The sequence below is a fragment of the Magnolia sinica genome, chromosome 9 (genome assembly GCF_029962835.1).
Source record: "Magnolia sinica isolate HGM2019 chromosome 9, MsV1, whole genome shotgun sequence".
Taxonomy (NCBI): Eukaryota; Viridiplantae; Streptophyta; class Magnoliopsida; order Magnoliales; family Magnoliaceae; genus Magnolia; species Magnolia sinica.
The window spans coordinates 76,387,346-76,404,791 of record NC_080581.1 but is presented as its reverse complement, the minus strand read 5'-3'; the positions used below and the strand labels follow the sequence as shown (position 1 = coordinate 76,404,791).

Sequence of the window (17,446 nt, the reverse complement as noted above, 5' to 3'; positions counted from 1 at the left end):
ATTTTTGCACGTTCCCTTTAAAAAGTGCCCATGATTTGCAAATGGTCTCATTTGCTAAGCCCTTGTGTCTGTTCAATAAGATCATGTATGGCAACACATGTTGCAACATGGGATATAAGTGTGAGATCCAATCCATCCATTAGGTTGGTCTAGAAAAGAACTCCCATTCCTACTCTATATCTGACTCAAAATCCTATCCACGTGAATTTCCAGTCCAATTATGAATTCGTATCTTCAAAGGTTGGTTGGCATTACTGATGGTGGTGCAATGCATTTTCTCGACAGTGGAGGTTCTCATAATCGTGAATTTTTTTAGAATGATTCATTTATAAATGTAAAAACCTGTTTAATTTGTGATATGCTTCTCATAATGTGATTTTGTGAAAGGTTAAATACTGATGGGAATGTTAGCTCTGTCAACTGCCAAGAAATCTCCCCTGAAATATTGATCTAATCCATCCATATGTGGGACTTCTTTTTATATTTATTTATTGCCAAACCATGGATGGCATGATTAGGATTTTCTGATAAAATTAATACTTTAGAACCGTAAGCAATAGATGATGGGCCTAACAGATAGATAGCTCACTGCTGAATAGGCCTACTTTCCCATAAATTATGTTGATTGTCCACTTCATAGTTATTGTTTAGATGGTATGCTTATTGGTGGGATTTTTACATGGTGGCCTAAAAAATGCGTTCTGAATGTAATACACGGCCCATATTGCTTGGTTAGACTGGCCAAGTGTCCCCTTGCAAGTATAAAACTGTATGTTATGGTGCCTTTCGAGCAGATGATGATTTCCACACTTCTTTTTGGCATCACAAAAGTCCAACTCAAAAATCACCACATGATAACAAGTGATTACTCTTACACTCCACATACATAGATGTGGGAAGGTGAAAGAACTTTGTGTGTGATTGATCGAAAAACACAAAATATAAAAATATACATAAAACACCACTCTTCTTCGTCTGAATGTTTGCTTAGCCCACATTTGTCTAGACCATTGGGAGAAAAAAAAAAGACCATTGGCTAGGCTACATTAGTTAGATCATCCAGCTCATAGATTAAGTTATCTTGTTGCCAAGGTGGGCCAAAATTTGAAAACAAAGAGATAGCTGAGATTTTATTTTTAATTTTTGTTGTTATTGTTGTTGTTGTTGTTGCAGAAATGTGGGAGCACACCACATGTAATTTTATTTATTTGAAAATGTTCTTTACAACCATTCAGGAAGGTGCAAATGCAACAAACAACTATAATGCATATCATAAAAGACCAAGCAAAATACACAAAATTACAAAAAGGAGAAAGCAACTAAAACTTTTTTCTTTTAGCCACAAACTATACAAACACACTTACCCTAGCTCCAATCCTATTACCATCGTTGCTATTTAGAAAACACCATGGAAGGAAAAATCAATGAAAGCATTCCATCAACAAATATATATAATTCTCTTCTTCCCTTCCTCCAAAGTGCTAGAGTCCAGAAAAGCATCCCTACACCTACTCCATATCCAACTCCAAATCCTAACCATATTAATTCCCAATCATATTTCCTTTCAGATTGCAATGTTGACAGAGTTGGCGATGGTTCACTCTTTGCATCTTCGCATTTCTTTGATAATGGAGGTCCACACAATCCTAAGTTCTCTTTGAATGATTCATTGTTAAATGTAAGAAATTGCCGACTTTGTGGTATTTTTCCCACGAGGAAATTCTGTGAGAGATTCAACACTGCAAGGAATGTTAGGTCTGTTAACTGCCAAGGGATCTCCCCTGACAATTTATTATGTGAAAGATCTAATGACTCCAGATCCCCTAGGTTTTGAAGTGATGTTGGAATTCCACCTATTAAATAATTCTTGGACATATTGAGCACATGGAGTGACTTTAGATCCCCAATTGATTTAGGGATATTCCCCTGAAATTTGTTCTTTGAGAGATCCACTACAGTGAACGCAGTAAGGATCTTTACCACTTCCATCAGTAGCCCTTTGCTGACTACAGATACTTTGTTTTGATAGTATATGGAATTGCTTATCATTTTGCCAAGGACCAAAGATTGGGATTTGTCATCATCCATCATCGCCTTCCAGCTCTTGAACATATTAGATGGCAAATTACCCTCAAAGCTGTTGAATGAGAGGTCGAAAATTTGTAACAGTGGGAAATGGTGATTTGTTAGAGGATGCCCAACGGTGCCATGAAATTGGTTGGATCTCAAGACGAGAACACGCAACTGGGACAAAGCTCCCAACCATAAAGGGAAGGTGTCATGTATCTGATTGTTTCCAAGGTTTAATACCTCCAACATTTTGCAATTAGCGAAAGACCTTGGCACTTGGCCCTCTAATTGATTCTCACTGAGATCAAGCGTTCGTATGTTGCATCCCTCTTTAAATATCTGAAGTAAGGTGCCATTGAAAGCATTTCCCTGAAGATTCAACACATTAAGTCTACCACCAATCTCACCCAAACATGGTGGAATCTGACCGGTAAAGTTATTGTGAGATAAATCAAGGACTGCTAGGGATGTTGCATTGCAAACTGATTGAGGGATTTCACCACCAAGGCTATTGTTTGAAACTGAAAAGAAAAAGATGGACGGTGGTGGGATAGGAAGTGAGCCTTCTAGCTTGTTGGAGCTAATGTCCAGAACACGTAAGTCACTGATCGACAAAAGATGGGGAGATGGTACTATTCCCTGCAGAACATTGTGAGAAAGATTTAAAAAGGATAAAGACCCATTGCCAACCTCCCATATCCATTTGGGTATTTCACCACTAATTTTATTGTAGGAAAGGTCCAATTCCCTCAACTGCTCTTGATTTCTCAAGAAATTTGGAAATGTGCTGATGTTGCAAGAACGTAACAACAAAGCTTCAAACTGGGGGATGGAAACAAATGTGGAATTACCACTGCCATATTGGACTGACAAGTTGTTATCTGAAAGATCCAGACGGTAAAGCTTTTTGAGGTTTTGAAATAAGCCTAGCTCCACATCACCACTGAAATTATTGTTACCCAAAAGGATGTACTCCAGCTGTGAAGAAGAGGCATTGTGAAACTCCCCAAGTTGACCGCTAAGTTGGTTACCTCCGAGAACCAACATTTGTAATGATGGGAGTGAAAGCAATGATGATGGAATGGTCCCATTAAGCAAATTATTCTCTAAGCTGATCACTTTGAGATTCAGAAGCTCGTTTCCATATGGAGAAGGAATTGGGCCGCTCAATTTATTGGATGAAAGATACAGATATTGCAGTTTGGTAAGGTTCAAAAGTGAGGATGGTAATGATCCTGACAAGTTGCAATTGCTGAGGTCTAATTCAGTCAAGAATTTGAGATTACTGAGAGAATCAGCTGGTAACTTTCCTGAAAATCTAGTGTCTGAAAGGATCAATTGCTGTAGAGTATTGTTTTGAGGGAACTCCGGCAAATTGATAGCTACAAGTGGATTGCCTGATATCTCGATGATTTGTAGATTTGGCAGCTGGAAAACACTCTCAGGGAATTTTCCATGCAATCCACAATCTGTAAGAAGCAGGGACGTCAAGGAGGATAAGTTCCCTATGAAATTGGGCACTGCAGAGGAGAGATAGGTATAGCTGAGGTCGAGTTCAGATAAGAAATGGAGCTGTGAAAGGGAAGAAAAGATGGAGCCTGAAAGGACACAACCTTGTAAGATCAACTTGTGGAGACTCCCCGGGAAGGTGAGCACTGCAGAGGATAGATTGTTTCCGCTGAGGTCGAGTTCAGATAAGAAATGGAGCTGTGAAAGGGAAGAAAAGATGGAGCCTGAAAGGACACAACCTCGTAAGATCAACTTGTGGAGACTCCCCGGGAAGGTGAGCACTGCAGAGGATAGATTGTTTCCGCTGAGGTCGAGTTCAGATAAGAAATGGAGCTGTGAAAGGGAAGAATAGATGGAGCCTGAAATATCACAATCTTGTAAGATCAACTTGCGGAGACTACCTGGGAAGCTGGGCACTGCAGAGGAGAGATAGGTATAGCTGAGGTCGAGTTCAGATAAGAAATGGAGCTGTGAAAGGGAAGAAAAGATGGAGCCTGAAAGGACACAACCTCGTAAGATCAACTTGTGGAGACTCCCCGGGAAGGTGAGCACTGCAGAGGATAGATTGTTTCCGCTGAGGTCGAGTTCAGATAAGAAATGGAGCTGTGAAAGGGAAGATAAGATGGAGCCTGAAAGGACACAACCTCGTAAGATCAACTTGTGGAGACTCCCCGGGAAGGTGAGCACTGCAGAGGATAGACTGTTTCCGCTGAGGTCGAGTTCAGATAAGAAATGGAGCTGTGAAAGGGAATAAAAGATGGAGCCTGAAAGACCACAATTTATTAAGCTCAACTTGCGGAGATTAGGGAGTGGCAAATCTAAGGTCTGGCCCTGCAGTAAGATGTGTACCCTGTCCAGATAGAGTTCACTCAGATTGGACAGGTTTTGGACGACTGCTCCAATGCTTGGGTTTTCGAGTTTCAGGTTTTCAAAGGATGAACCATTCCAATATGAATTGTCAGAAAGATCGAGAGAAACCAAAGTGGTCAAGCGGGAGATTTCCAGTGGGATTTGGCCATAAAAGGACAACCGAGAGAGGTTGAGATGGGTCAAACTGGTGAGCTGGTCAAACCCAGATGGGATTGGAGAGCCATCAAAATCATTGTAAGCGAGGTTGAGCCTCTGCAGGCTCCGAAGATGAAAGAGACTTTCAAAATCAATCCGACCAATGATACGGAGCTCACTGAGATCGAGGCTGATCACGTGACCAGTGGGTCCATCGCACGTGATGCGTTCCCAAGAGCAGCAATCGGTATTGTTTGAATTCCAAGAGGGGAGAGTAGAGAGGCCGTAAATATCAGTGAAGTAAAAGCCATTCTTTAAGTCGAGCAAAGCAGAGAAGTGGTGATGGTTGCATTGTTGGGTAGTGAGAAAGAGAAGAGATGATAAAAAGAAGAGAATGAGAAATGATGGGTTTTTAGAAGAAAACAGGAGAGCCATTGGTCAATAATGGATGGGTGTTGGGAGTTTGGGATGTATAGGAATAGGAAGCGTCAGCTTTATTTATAGACAAAAAGTGAAGAGGTTACTACTGTTTAGACTCATACGTGTGAAATATTCACACGAGAGCCGCCCGTGGTGCCCGTTTGATTTTCCAAATTCCCTGTAATTGAGTAATATATGTGGGGTCCACCATGAAGTATGTGGCTTATCCACACCGTCCATTCATTATGTCAGCTGAATTTAATTTAGTTCATTAGAAAACAATTGAGGAAGATCCAAATCTCAAGTGGACCATACCACATGGAAAAGGGAATTTAACACCTACGGTTAAAAACTTCATGGGGCCACTATTTCCTTTGGTGTGGGACACTTGAGTGTCGGATTTGCCTCATTTTTGAGTCATGTTTTTCGGCTCATGCCCCAAAATGTTGGCTACAACGTTAGGGTGGGCCTATGAATGTTTTAATGGTGAGAATCATTATCCCATTGCTATTTGTGGTGTGTTCCACTTGAGCTTTTGATGTGAATTATTTTTGGCAACGTTCACTAAAATGATCTCATCAAATAGATGAACGGTGTGGATATAATAAATACAACATTGTGATGCCCATGCAACTTTGATCTCATTTGACGAGCTCGGCGAACGTCAGCGGGACGGGGATTTCCACCCAAAGCCTTTCCAGGAAGTTCCTGCGCTGTGATGCTAAGTGGGGCCCACCGTGATGTCTATGAGAAATCCACACCGTGCATCTGTTTTGAGAGACTATTTTAGGACATAAGACCAAAAATGAGGTGGATCCAAAAAGCAAATGGGCCGCACGGGAGGAAACAGTAAGAATACAGTGACCACGGTTTGAAACATTAGTATGGCCAGAAAGTTTCATCTCAGGCAAACCTTATAAACGGTTTGGATGGCATATAAACATCAAGGTAGATTTGGATTGCATTGTTGGTACTGGTTAGTGGTTGATGTTCTATAAGCCCACCGTAATGTATATTTTTTATACACTCAGGTGAACAACACCGTAGGAAACAATGGTGATTGACTGCCCACCATACTTTGTGGTTGGTTAAAACATTTCCTGATTAGATGCGCCTGGGTCTCACCCAACGCAGTGTGGTCCAAACATTTCCCGATTAGGATCCAGGTACCATGTCACTAGCGAGTGGCTACTGATCGCTGCTATATAGGGCCTATCATGATGTACTTATTTAATCCACACTTTTCATCCATTTTACTAAGATAATTTTAGGGCATGAGCCCAGAAATGAAGGAGATTCAATTCTCATGTGGACCATTTTAGAGGAAACAGTGGTGATTAAAGGGCCACCATTAAAAACTTCTTATGGGTTATAAAAGTTTTGGATCAAGCTGGTTTCAGTTTTTATCCTTCATCCAGGACTGTGTTCTTATCACTAGTGGATGACAAATGAACATCATGATAAGCATTATGGTGGGCATTCAATTAGCATCATTTCTTATGGAATGGTCCACCTGAGATTCGGATCCTCTTAATTTTTGGGTTCATGACCTAGAAGAAGCTGGAAAATGGATGGATGGCCTGGATATACAATACATACATTAAGGTGGGCCCACGGTCATGGCCACACCCAATCTGGAAACGTCATCCTCACTATGCAATCCGCACCTAAAGAAATTTGTTGTTGTTGTTTTTTTTTTTTTTTTTTTTTTTTGTGATTTTTTATAATAATATTAATTACTAAAAAACTTTTAGATGTCTATTTAATTCCTTTTAAGCAACTTTATTAATTGGTGGATATTTTAACTATTTTAAAAAAAATTATAAGGGAAGTGGGAGAAAACTAACAGAAGGTACCTTGACAATAACTTAGGTACCTTGACAATAACTTATGGCTGTACATGAGCCAAGCTGACTCAAAAAGCTCGCTTGGCTCGGCTTGACTCAACTCAAACGATGACTCGAGGTGAGCCAAGCTTCATATGACCTAGATCGTTTTAAAAATGAGCCGAGTTCGATCATAGTGGATCTTGACTCAACTCAACTCAGCTCGAAGCTTGAGCTCAAGCTCGACTCGAATATATAATATATATATATATAATATTATATTTAAAAATAAAAAAATTAAAACTTAAACGCTACTTTATTCGTCTGTCCCTTTCTTACTATTTTCCTTTTCTTACCTAACTCGTGCGTGCCTAAGGTCCGCTCTCTCCCTCTCTTGTGCTCGAGCTCCACAGTCTCCCCATCTCTCTCTCTCTCTCTCTCTCTCTCTCTCTCTCTCTCTCTCTCTCTCTCTGTGTCTCTCTCTCTCTCTCTCTCTCTTTGCACCAACAATAAGGTACCTCTATAGCTTTATCTGATATATATTGTATATATATTATTAATTAAATATTTGATTTAGGAGTTGGGTCGAGTGTGGGTTGGGTTAGTTAGGTCGGGTGGCTAGGTTAAGTTAGGTGTCGATTGCGTCAGGTTGTTGGGTTGAGTCGAGTGCTGGGTTGGGTCGGGTTGGGAGTAGGCTCGACTCGACTCGATGTAAGCTTGCCTCGACTCAATCCACTAGCTCACATTGAGCTCGACTCAAAAGGTTTAACAAATAATCCAAGCTCCATTGGTAAGCTCGAGGCTGAGATCGAGCTCGAAGAGAGCACGGACGAGTCAAGCCAAGCTTGGCCTACCTCGACTCAACTCGCCTCGATGTACTGCCCTACAATAACTTCATTGAGGAAGTACCTTAACAAAAATTTAATTTATAATGGTATCAAGATGTAAATGCCACCTTAATAAGGTACCATTTTGTAAAATTCCTTAGATAGAATTTAAATAAGGCGCATGACAGAAACAGTGACGATGGAACATCAACGATTGAAATGATCTTGGGGTATAGAAGTTTTAGATCATGCCAATACTTTTGTATTTTCAGTTCCTCCCAATAAAAGTGACTCTATGAACAGTATAAATGATATATAAACATGATATAACTGGGGAGATTTCAACTGTAGGCATTTTCCTACTCGCTTTTTCTTGCTGTATGGCCCACTTGAGTTTTGGATCTACTTCATATTTTGGTTAATCTCATAATAGAGTCTGTTAAAATGGATGGACAGGGTGGATTTCTAACAAACATCACAGCCGGCCCCACCTAGCTAGCTTCTGAGCAGGGAACTTTGGGCCACTTTTTCCTGTTGTGCTGCCACTTAAAGCTTTGGATCTGCCTCATTTTTGGGTTCACGCCTTAACAAAACCTGGAAAAATGGATGGATGGAGTGGATTTCTCACAAACATCACAGTTTGGCCCCACTTAGCTTCTAAGTACAGGAACTCCCAGCTGCAGTCTGTCCCAGCAATCTGCATACTGGATTTAGATATTCAGACAGTCCTGATCCTTTTAGGCAACATAGATAGATAAGGTGGATTTCTCACAAATTTCATACTGGCCCACTTAACTTCTGAGCATGATCCCATTTTTTACGCATGTGTTCCTTTAGCTTTTGCTTGTTTCATGACTCTGTAGCTTCCAATCAGTTTATGCCTTTCTGTTCCTATATTAGTCTTGAAGTGTTGCTTGTTCCTGTTCCCAGCCGACACACCCTGCCAATACCGTTATTCAAAACCTTGCTTGAGATTCACACTGTTAGCCTGAAAATCACATTCTTTTTATTTTTCCCCCTAAAAACCTTCAAGTTTACAATATCATTCTAGTTTAAATAATATAATGCATGACATAGGATTCCCTATTAAGTCACCTCCGTCATCTCAATTTGATCAGTGTCATTTTAGACATGCTTCATACAAAATGAGAACCACAATCCCGATTGTTCCAACAACTGTACGTGACTGGGGAGGGTTGACAATGTCTAATCTGAGAGTCTCTCTCTCTCTCTCTCTCTCTCTCTCTCTCTCTCTCTCTCTCTCTCTCTCTCTCTCTATATATATATATATATATATATATATATATGGAGGAACAGGGGTGTCAGTGGCCCAGGTTATGCTGGGCTAACTCTGTCCAAACATCCCTGCCCAAGCCTGTGATGAGCCAAAACAGTTTTAAGCCGAGCCCGGCGGAGATGTTTATGCTGGCCCTGAGTCCCGAGTGTTTCTTAGATGGATTAAGGGCTACAAAATAAAATATAAGAATTTTTACATATGGTATATATTATAAAATTGCCCTTGCAAATTTTACTGAGCTTGAAAGGACTGAGCATATGAACCGTTGTACAGGGTCCAAACCCAGCATGTTTGAAAGATGGGTCTAAATATATGCTTAGATCAAAAGCCCAACAGCCAAGCCCAGCCCCATTAACAGCGCCAGAAAAGGCTTCCAAACCCAAGCATGTTTAAGAGATGGGTCTAAATATATGCTTAGCTCAAAAACCCAACAGGCAAGCCCAGCCCCATTAACAACGCCAGAAAAGGCTAGTAATTCAAGTGATAGTATATGCCTCCAACAACTCGAGTGATGAGGTAGAGCACATGATCTGGACCATTTGTTTGGTGGGTCGTACTATGGATTGACAAACTCATGAATTTCTCACCCTAGTCGTCTTATCTATAGCCTTAGAATAAAGGTTTGGAAAAGAATACTGGCGGTGGTCAGATCAATAGGAACAGGTCCACCACTAGGATGGTTATGATTGTTTGATGGATGTGCTTTGGGACAGTGGACAGCAACAAATAAGAAAATTGGAAGAGATCTGATCAATGGTCTGGATCATGGACCACTTTCCCTCCTTTGCATTAGGAGTGCAATGGACCTGATGATTAAAGTCCTCAGGTTTTATTTAGTGTTATTATACCGCTAATCTCACTTTCCCCAATACATGCCTCCAAATGTGTAGATGTGACATGTGTGGAACATATGAGCTAGCCATTCATCAGTTGGGACCCGCCATGTTGATGCCTTACCACCATAATCAAAAGGGTCTACTTATAAGTTAGGAGAGCGGATTGCATGTGCCCCAGGCACAGAGATATAGTGTGCCCGGTGCTGGGTGGGGCCAACAGCCCATCCAAACCATATTCATATGGTTATTAACACTCAGATAAACCGCAGGAACAAACATCATCATGATACAAAGCTTGTGTCACACCAGGCGTTCAATCTTTTATGTTTCATGTGGTATGGTCCACATGAGTTTTGGATATGCCTGATTTTTAGAATCATATCCTACTGTGTAGATGTGATGCCTTTTATTTTTAGAAAAGGGTTCCATGCACTTTTTTATTTCAGCTATTGACTGCCCTCATTTCTCCAATTTTAACCAGTTTCGTGAATCATGGTCAAGAGACCTTAAGTATTATAAGGTACATTGGCAAAGTTTCCCGATACTTATCTCACACGGCAACGAATTTAAGACGGGTGGGTCCAGTCGGCCAGGAGAACCAGCCAAATTTGAGGCATTATTATTATCAATATCATCATCATCATCATTGGCATCTCACGGCTCCAGCCAATATGATAATTATTTGAGCTAGTCGTGTACTTAAAAAGGATTAATTGATAGACTTGACTGACGATCGCCACATTCTACAAACAAGTTTGCCCATGTGATTATCAGATGGGCCAGATTCTATTAGGCAAGGCATATAACATTATCGTGATTGACTGATGAGTGGCTTTGATCAACCTAATAAAGATGAGGGCCACTTATCAGGCCGTCACGACTTTTTCTATGCCTTGTTTCACAAACCAGGCCAAGATGTATCGAGATGTGAATGATTCATAGAAGTGAGTTAACCACATTCCGTGTGTGTGTGTATGTGGGTCCATTCTTTGAGTCAAGGCAGCTTCACCATCAGGATGATCTAGTGATGGCTCCTGTCTCACATGTGTGACTGTTTTCCACAGTTGTGTTGAGTGCTGAATGAAAGTGCAATCGTTAGAAAAAGTGGATGCATGCGTGGGGTCCTTGCTCTTGCCCCCAGTGGTAGATTCACATAAGTTTCAATACTAGGTCAAGGGTTGGAGTACCCATGGGTGGGGAAATCCCACTGCCGTGTGAGTGTGTGGGGATGTGGACATGTGTGCATGTGTAAATAAATATGCACAGTGTGGGGATGTGTGTGTGTAAAAATAAGTGCATGCTTGTGTGCACGCAGATCATCTTTTGCCCTTCATTTTTTTATTTTTGTTATTTACGGATTATCCTGATGGACTCACATAAACAAATTTATGGAATTCGTTTTGGTTTTTGTTTTTTGTTTTTGTTTTGGCCAAGGAATGTATGCAATGGGCCCGTCGACAGTTCCTAAATTCCACATTATGATGCACATCAGAGTGGGGCCTACTTCCCCTTGTATCCATGATGTGATGTGTAAACTTTGTGTTAGATGTTTTACATGGATGGGATGAATTAACTTGCCCTATTTCCTAATGCTGATGATCAACTAATTACATGAACAAGTCTCATTGGCAGTGACTACTAAAGAGAGGTGGCATCAAGTGGCCTACTTCCCATCTCTATCTTACAAATACTATTAATCCAATTATTATTATTATTATTATTATTATTATTTTTAAAGCAGCCCTTCTTAGTCAAATGTGCATTACAGCACATTTCCATGATTTTGACAAGGCCATTAGATGTGGGCCCAACACCCTCTAATTTCCAACTAGTCTTTAAATTCCAAGCACAGCAGTCTCAACTACTCACCAATAATTAAGCTGTTTACAATAAAATAGAAATTCTGTACTGTTGTTATACATATGAGACACCCATGATGAGTGGGCAACAACCATCACCAGGTCAAGCAAGCAACAACCATGACCCGGTCAGGCAAATGATTCCATTTAGTCATGCAAAAGGGTCCACGAGCTTTCTTTTCATATATATTATAAAATTATCCTTGGAAACCTTAATGAACTTGACCAGGCTGGGCTTACCTATGAACTGTCATACACGGTCCAAACCCAACATGTTTGGGAGAGAGGCAAAATTTATGCTTGGCTCAAAAGCCCAACAGAAAAGCCCAGCCCATTAACACAGTATACGTCTCCAACAAGTGATGAGGATGGGTCATACTATGGATTGGCAAAATCATGAATCTCTCACCCTAGTCATCTTGTCTATATCCTTAGAATAAAGGTTTGAAAAGAATATTGGCAGCAGTTAGATCAATAGGAACAGGTCCACCACTAGGATGGTTATGATTGTTTGATAGATGTGCTCTGGGACAGTGTACAGCAACAAATAAGAAAATTGGAAGAGATCTGATCAATGGTCTGGATCATGGACCACTTTCCCTCCATTACATTAAGAGTGCAACGGAACTTATGATTAAAGTACTTAGGTTTTATTTAATGTTATTATACAGCTAATATGGCATTCGTGTGAATAGCCTAACCCAATACATGCCTCCAAATGTGTAGATGTGAGATGTGACATTTGTGGAACACACGAGCCATTCATCAGTTGGGACCCGACATGTAGATGGCTTCCCACCAGAATCAATGGGAACAGTGATGTGTAAGCTGACATTGGGGAGTACTAACAAGCTAAAAAAAAAACCGGTCTACTTATTTTTTATTGCATGTGCCCCAGGCACAGAGATATAGGTGTGCCCGGTGCTGTGTGGGGCCAACGGTCCATCCAAACCGTATTCATATGGTTATTACCACTCAGATATACTGCAGGAACAAATATCATCATGATACAAAGCTTCTGTCACCCCAGGCGTTCAATCCTTTCTTTTTCATGTAGTATGGTCCAGATGAGTTTTGGATATACCTGATTTTTAGAATCATATCTTACTGTGGTCTTTAAAAACAAAAGGATGGAGTGGATTTGTTATGGACATCTCTGTGGGCTCCACATAGCCTCAGGCACACCTATATCTCTCCCCCAGGGCACATACTATTAGCTCTCAGTAGTCAGGCCATACTGTGGTAAACAAAACCACACCGTTCAAAACGAGGGCAAATCCGTCCGCACAAAATAGACTTTTCCGGACGAGGCCCGATCCTTTGCCTCATGACGCAGTCCTATGTTATGCAATTATCCGTGGGGTCCACGGCATCGCGCGTATTCATTCCGACCCACACATCACATGAGTCCGGCAGATGCCTTAAAAATCAAGATACCGCACCGCAGAAAACAATAGACATCTGTTGAAGCAAAAATCTAGTCATCCATCTTTCTCGTCGTCAAGTGTTTGCACAGGAAGAAGACAAAGGAGACCCTGGCTAGAGCAGGGGACCCTCCGATGCCAAAGTCAGGCCAGGAATCTGGGTCTTATTGTATTGAGGGAGTTCGGGAGAGAGTTTTTTGCGTACCTTTCATCCTTAGAGTCTCTCGTATTTATAAGAGAAGGAGGATCCCGCCGTATGGGGATTCTTTCCTAATATTTTAGAGATTTGATTAAGATGGTGTTTTGTTTATGGATACTTCCCGATCCCGAGATTTTTGAGACCGGGAATCCTTCTACATGATTCTCGGGATGGTGTTTAAGATTACACCGTCTCTCCTTTGCTTGGCTCGGCTTCGATAGATTCGTAATCTCGGCTAGCTTACATAGGAGACTTTTTGTCTACTATCGGACGAAACTGGGTCGGTTCAGGATCGATGTTTTCCTTCTATCCGATAATCGATACTACAACCAACCATACATGAGTTGTTTTTATAATCAGTCAGGTGGCTTTCTGATTTGGGACCTTTAATAGGTCTCTTTAGACATTGCTGCCTCATTAACAGAGTCAACTTGATGTGCCCTATACTCGCCTAAGGCTCTCGACTCTCAACTTCTGTCGGGATTCATTTCCGACAAATCCGAACAAGTCTCTCCTTTGGCTTTATCTTGCTCGACCCGAACTATTGGCTCGGATCTTTCAGTTGGTTTTAGTAGAGTTGGTCCATAAAATAATTGAGTCTCCGGATTTGTCATATTATTTTTCCCAACAGTAAGCCCCTTACTCCTTGTGTCAGTTATATTGGCACTAAGGAGTATTGCATTGCAGACCGAGGTTATGATGGGGTATTTATTGCTTCTTGTATCGTTCTTGACGTGCGACAGATCGTTACTCGAGGTCGCACGAGTGAACAGCCGTCAAGTCGTTTCGTCCACTTATGAGCGCTAGACACGTGGCGAAGATGTTACTTGCGTCGTCAGCGTGCACCACGCATTGGGCGGGGGAGTCGAAATAGGCGTCGATTTGACTCCTCCTTAAATGCTGCTGCCACGTGGCTCGGCTATAAAAAGAGGAGCGGGATCGACTTTCGCACTTTCGTCTGCCCAATTCATTTTCCTCTCACACTCTCCCTTCTCTCTTCTCAGCTGTGTTTACGGTCTGTCATTCTTCTCCATCCTTGCCTTCTTTCTCCTCCTCAACTGTGTACTTATCGTCTTTCCGGTGAATCTTATCTTTCCCTCTTTTCTTTTCGACGTTCAGTGACTATGCATCCTTCAAATCCCCAGGGGAAGATATCTGGTGATGAGGGCGAAACAGAGTATTTTTTGAAATGTTTCGGAATCGCCTTGCTTACTGCGATGAGTGCTAATGAGGCTTTCCAGCTCACTGCTAGGATGTCCAGTAGGACTCCAGCAGAACGCTCTGCCTCGGAGGGCCCCTCTGTCTTGAGACATGCCCCGAGCAGGCCTACCCCCTTTTTCCCAAGGAATGACTTAGAGGAAAAGGAGGAAGAATTAGGAACCTCTGAGTCGGCTCTTCCTATGAGACTGATGAGGGCCGAGTTTAGGGGAACCACTGAGTCGGTTCCCCTACGGAGATCGGCTCAATTTGCTAAGTCGGCAGCTGAAGAAGGAGAGGCTGCCAAGAGTAAGGAGGTTAGAGATGAACAAAAGGGGCCGATTTTCTCAGTTTTGACCGAGATGGACTTAAATAGGATCCGAATAGGATATCATGTCCCTGACTCAGTAATTCTTCAACTTCCGCTTCCGAATGAACTGTCCGACCATCCCCCTCATGGGATGGTCGCAATTTTTCAAGTCGCCATGTAATGTGGCTTGCGTCTACCCTTGCAATCTATTGTTCGGGATTTTATTTCTCGGCTCAGAATTGCTCCCGGGCAAATAGTCCCGAATGGGTGGTGGAACTTGTTTGGATGTGCAGTGTTGTGGACTGAGGCTGATCAGCCCCCACTGACTGTGGATGAGTTCCTCTATCTATACTAAGTTCGGCTGAATACTTCGCAGCCCGGCTGGTATTTTTTGAGTGCTTGACAGAACAATGGTGGTTCTTTGATAATCGACCCTCATACCTCTAACAAGTACTGGAGAGAGAGGTGGTTCTAGGCATGCGGTCGCTGAAAAACTGCCGAGCCTAGGCTGTTCGAATCCCTCGTTCCCCAGGTGTTCTCTAAAGCAGGTGACTCGGCACGCCTTTTTCCTCGTCTTGTTTTGATAAACTCCTCTTGGGTTTAACTGAACGTCTTCTGCAAATATCTTCAAGAGAAAGCCGAAGCTAGCAGCCAACGCTTTAGCTCGGATCAGAGACCTGTGGACATTGAGCCTGGAAGACAGGTCTTGGAAGTCCCTCTTATAGCCGGAGTGTCTTCTTCTCTCGGGCCTGGACTCGTCCGTGACAGGTAACTTTGAATTACTCAGGCACATCCTTCTTAAATTTTTATGATTCTGCATTTTATTTAACATAAAAATGGCCGAAGCTCGACCCCTCCTAAGGCCGTCGAAGTTAAAGGCTCCCCCTATGTTAGTCCTTCTGTCGGATCCTCGGCCCTCGAAGAAGGCTAAGACTGCTCCATGGGTCGCGGAGCCTTCTGCCCCAGTCGCCACTACCTCGACCGTCCCGCCCGTCGATCTTTCTGACCCCAAAGAGAGGGCGGAGGATGTTCATGTCGAGTCCCAGGCGACTCTCGAGCCAGGACCGGTTGCCAAACGAGTCTCGGGGCGAAGAGAGGAGCAGAGAGGGGAGAGTTCAAGGGAGGAGTTGGCTTCGCAGAAGCAATCCTCATTCCGTCGGGCCATGGCAGATATGGTGCCTTGGGCTGTTTCTGTCGGGAGCGAAAGAGAATTCACTTCCATCTTCGAAGCTCCTGGGAGTCGGATACTCTCCCATGCTGCAAAGGTCTTGCTTCAGGTGAGATTTCAAATTTTATTCTCTAGCTTCTTGTTTCTTTTGACTTTAATCGAACTTAGTGGTGTTTTTTATTGTGCAGCTCACTCCTTGCCTACTAAGAGCCAGCATAGACCTGACTGAGGCTGAGAAGGCTTAGAAAAATGTGGCGGACGTCGAAGCAGCTCAGAGACGGGCAGTAGAGGCAGAAGCTTAACTTGAGATCGCCTCGACTAGGATCGGCCGCTTGATTGGCGAGTTGAGCTTAACTCGGAAGGCGACTGAAGACGCTAGAGCTGAATGTGCTCGGATGACTCAGCTACTGAAAGGGGCTACTTCGCCTGGCTCGTGACGCCTCCGAGGATAAGCTAACCCGGCTGAAGGTCGATACAAAAACGGCGCTCGAGGTGGCGAAGAAAGAGGCGAGAGAGAAGGCCGTAAAAGACTTCCTTGAGTCTCTGGAATTCGAGGACGAGAGATGTCGCCTATACGCGAGCGGGTACCAAGCTTGCATCTAAGTGGTGAAACAATTTTTTTCCGACCTTGACCTCTCAAAATTTGAGGATAGGCCTCTCGAGGATCCGACGATTGAAGCGATTGAGCCTGACGATGTTGCGGGTGGTACCGGGGTCAAGCCTGAAGCGGCTCAGGCTCCAGAGGTCATTGCGAATGACCCTTGAGAGCCCCATAGCTCAGTTTTTGGTACCATCATCGGCTCCATTTTTGGCACTTACACCAGCTCCGTTGGGAACTCGATTTTTGGTACCATCATCGGCTTCATTTGTGGCACTAACACCGGTTCCGGGCAAGCTCGAGGGATCCATCATCCATATGATGTGAAGTAGGGTCGGAATTTGCGTCAGAATCGGCCCGAAACAAAAGCGTCCTGGTTTGTGGAGAAAGCAATGCAGGCCCGACTACCGGAACATTTTCGTCGTTCGCAAATTACGCCTTTCACGGGTAAAATCGACCCAACTGAGCACATCGAATGCTTCTGAATGTACATGGAATTACGTGATGCCTCGGACACCGTGATGTGCCAGGCCTTCTCCCTCATATTAGCCGACGTAGCTCGACTTTGGTTCAAACAGCTGAAACCAAAGTCCATCCAAACCTTCACAGAACTTAGTGATGCCTTTCTTACCAATTTTATTGGTGGGAAGAAGAAGTTGAAACCTCCAGCACATCTGAACAACATAGTCCGGAAGGAGGGAGAATTGTTGAAAGATTATATCAAACGATTTAACTTCGAATCACTCTAAGTTCGGAAACATTCGGAAGAGACAGCACTCAACTGCATCATGCCAGGTGTAGGGGATAAACCATTTTTGGCATCCTTAAACAAAAATCCACCCGAAACTTTGGCAAAGTTCATGACTCGATCAGATAAATACGCAGACGTTGAAGAAACGCG

At 42.8% G+C, this 17,446-nt stretch overlaps 2 protein-coding genes across 2 annotated transcripts in view; one reads left to right on the top strand and one right to left on the bottom strand.

Annotated features, from left to right (window-relative positions):
• LOC131255719 (uncharacterized) overlaps positions 1-17,446 on the top strand; it is a 91,373-nt gene that overhangs the window by 12,572 nt on the left and 61,355 nt on the right. The window lies entirely within an intron of this gene.
• LOC131255166 (receptor-like protein 35) lies at positions 1,393-5,019 on the bottom strand. Its single transcript, XM_058255865.1, has 3 exons — positions 4,089-5,019; positions 2,761-3,539; positions 1,393-2,439 (listed from the first exon to the last, which is right to left on the bottom strand). The coding sequence occupies exons 1-3, from the start codon at positions 5,017-5,019 to the stop codon at positions 1,393-1,395; spliced, it is 2,757 nt and encodes a 918-aa protein (XP_058111848.1).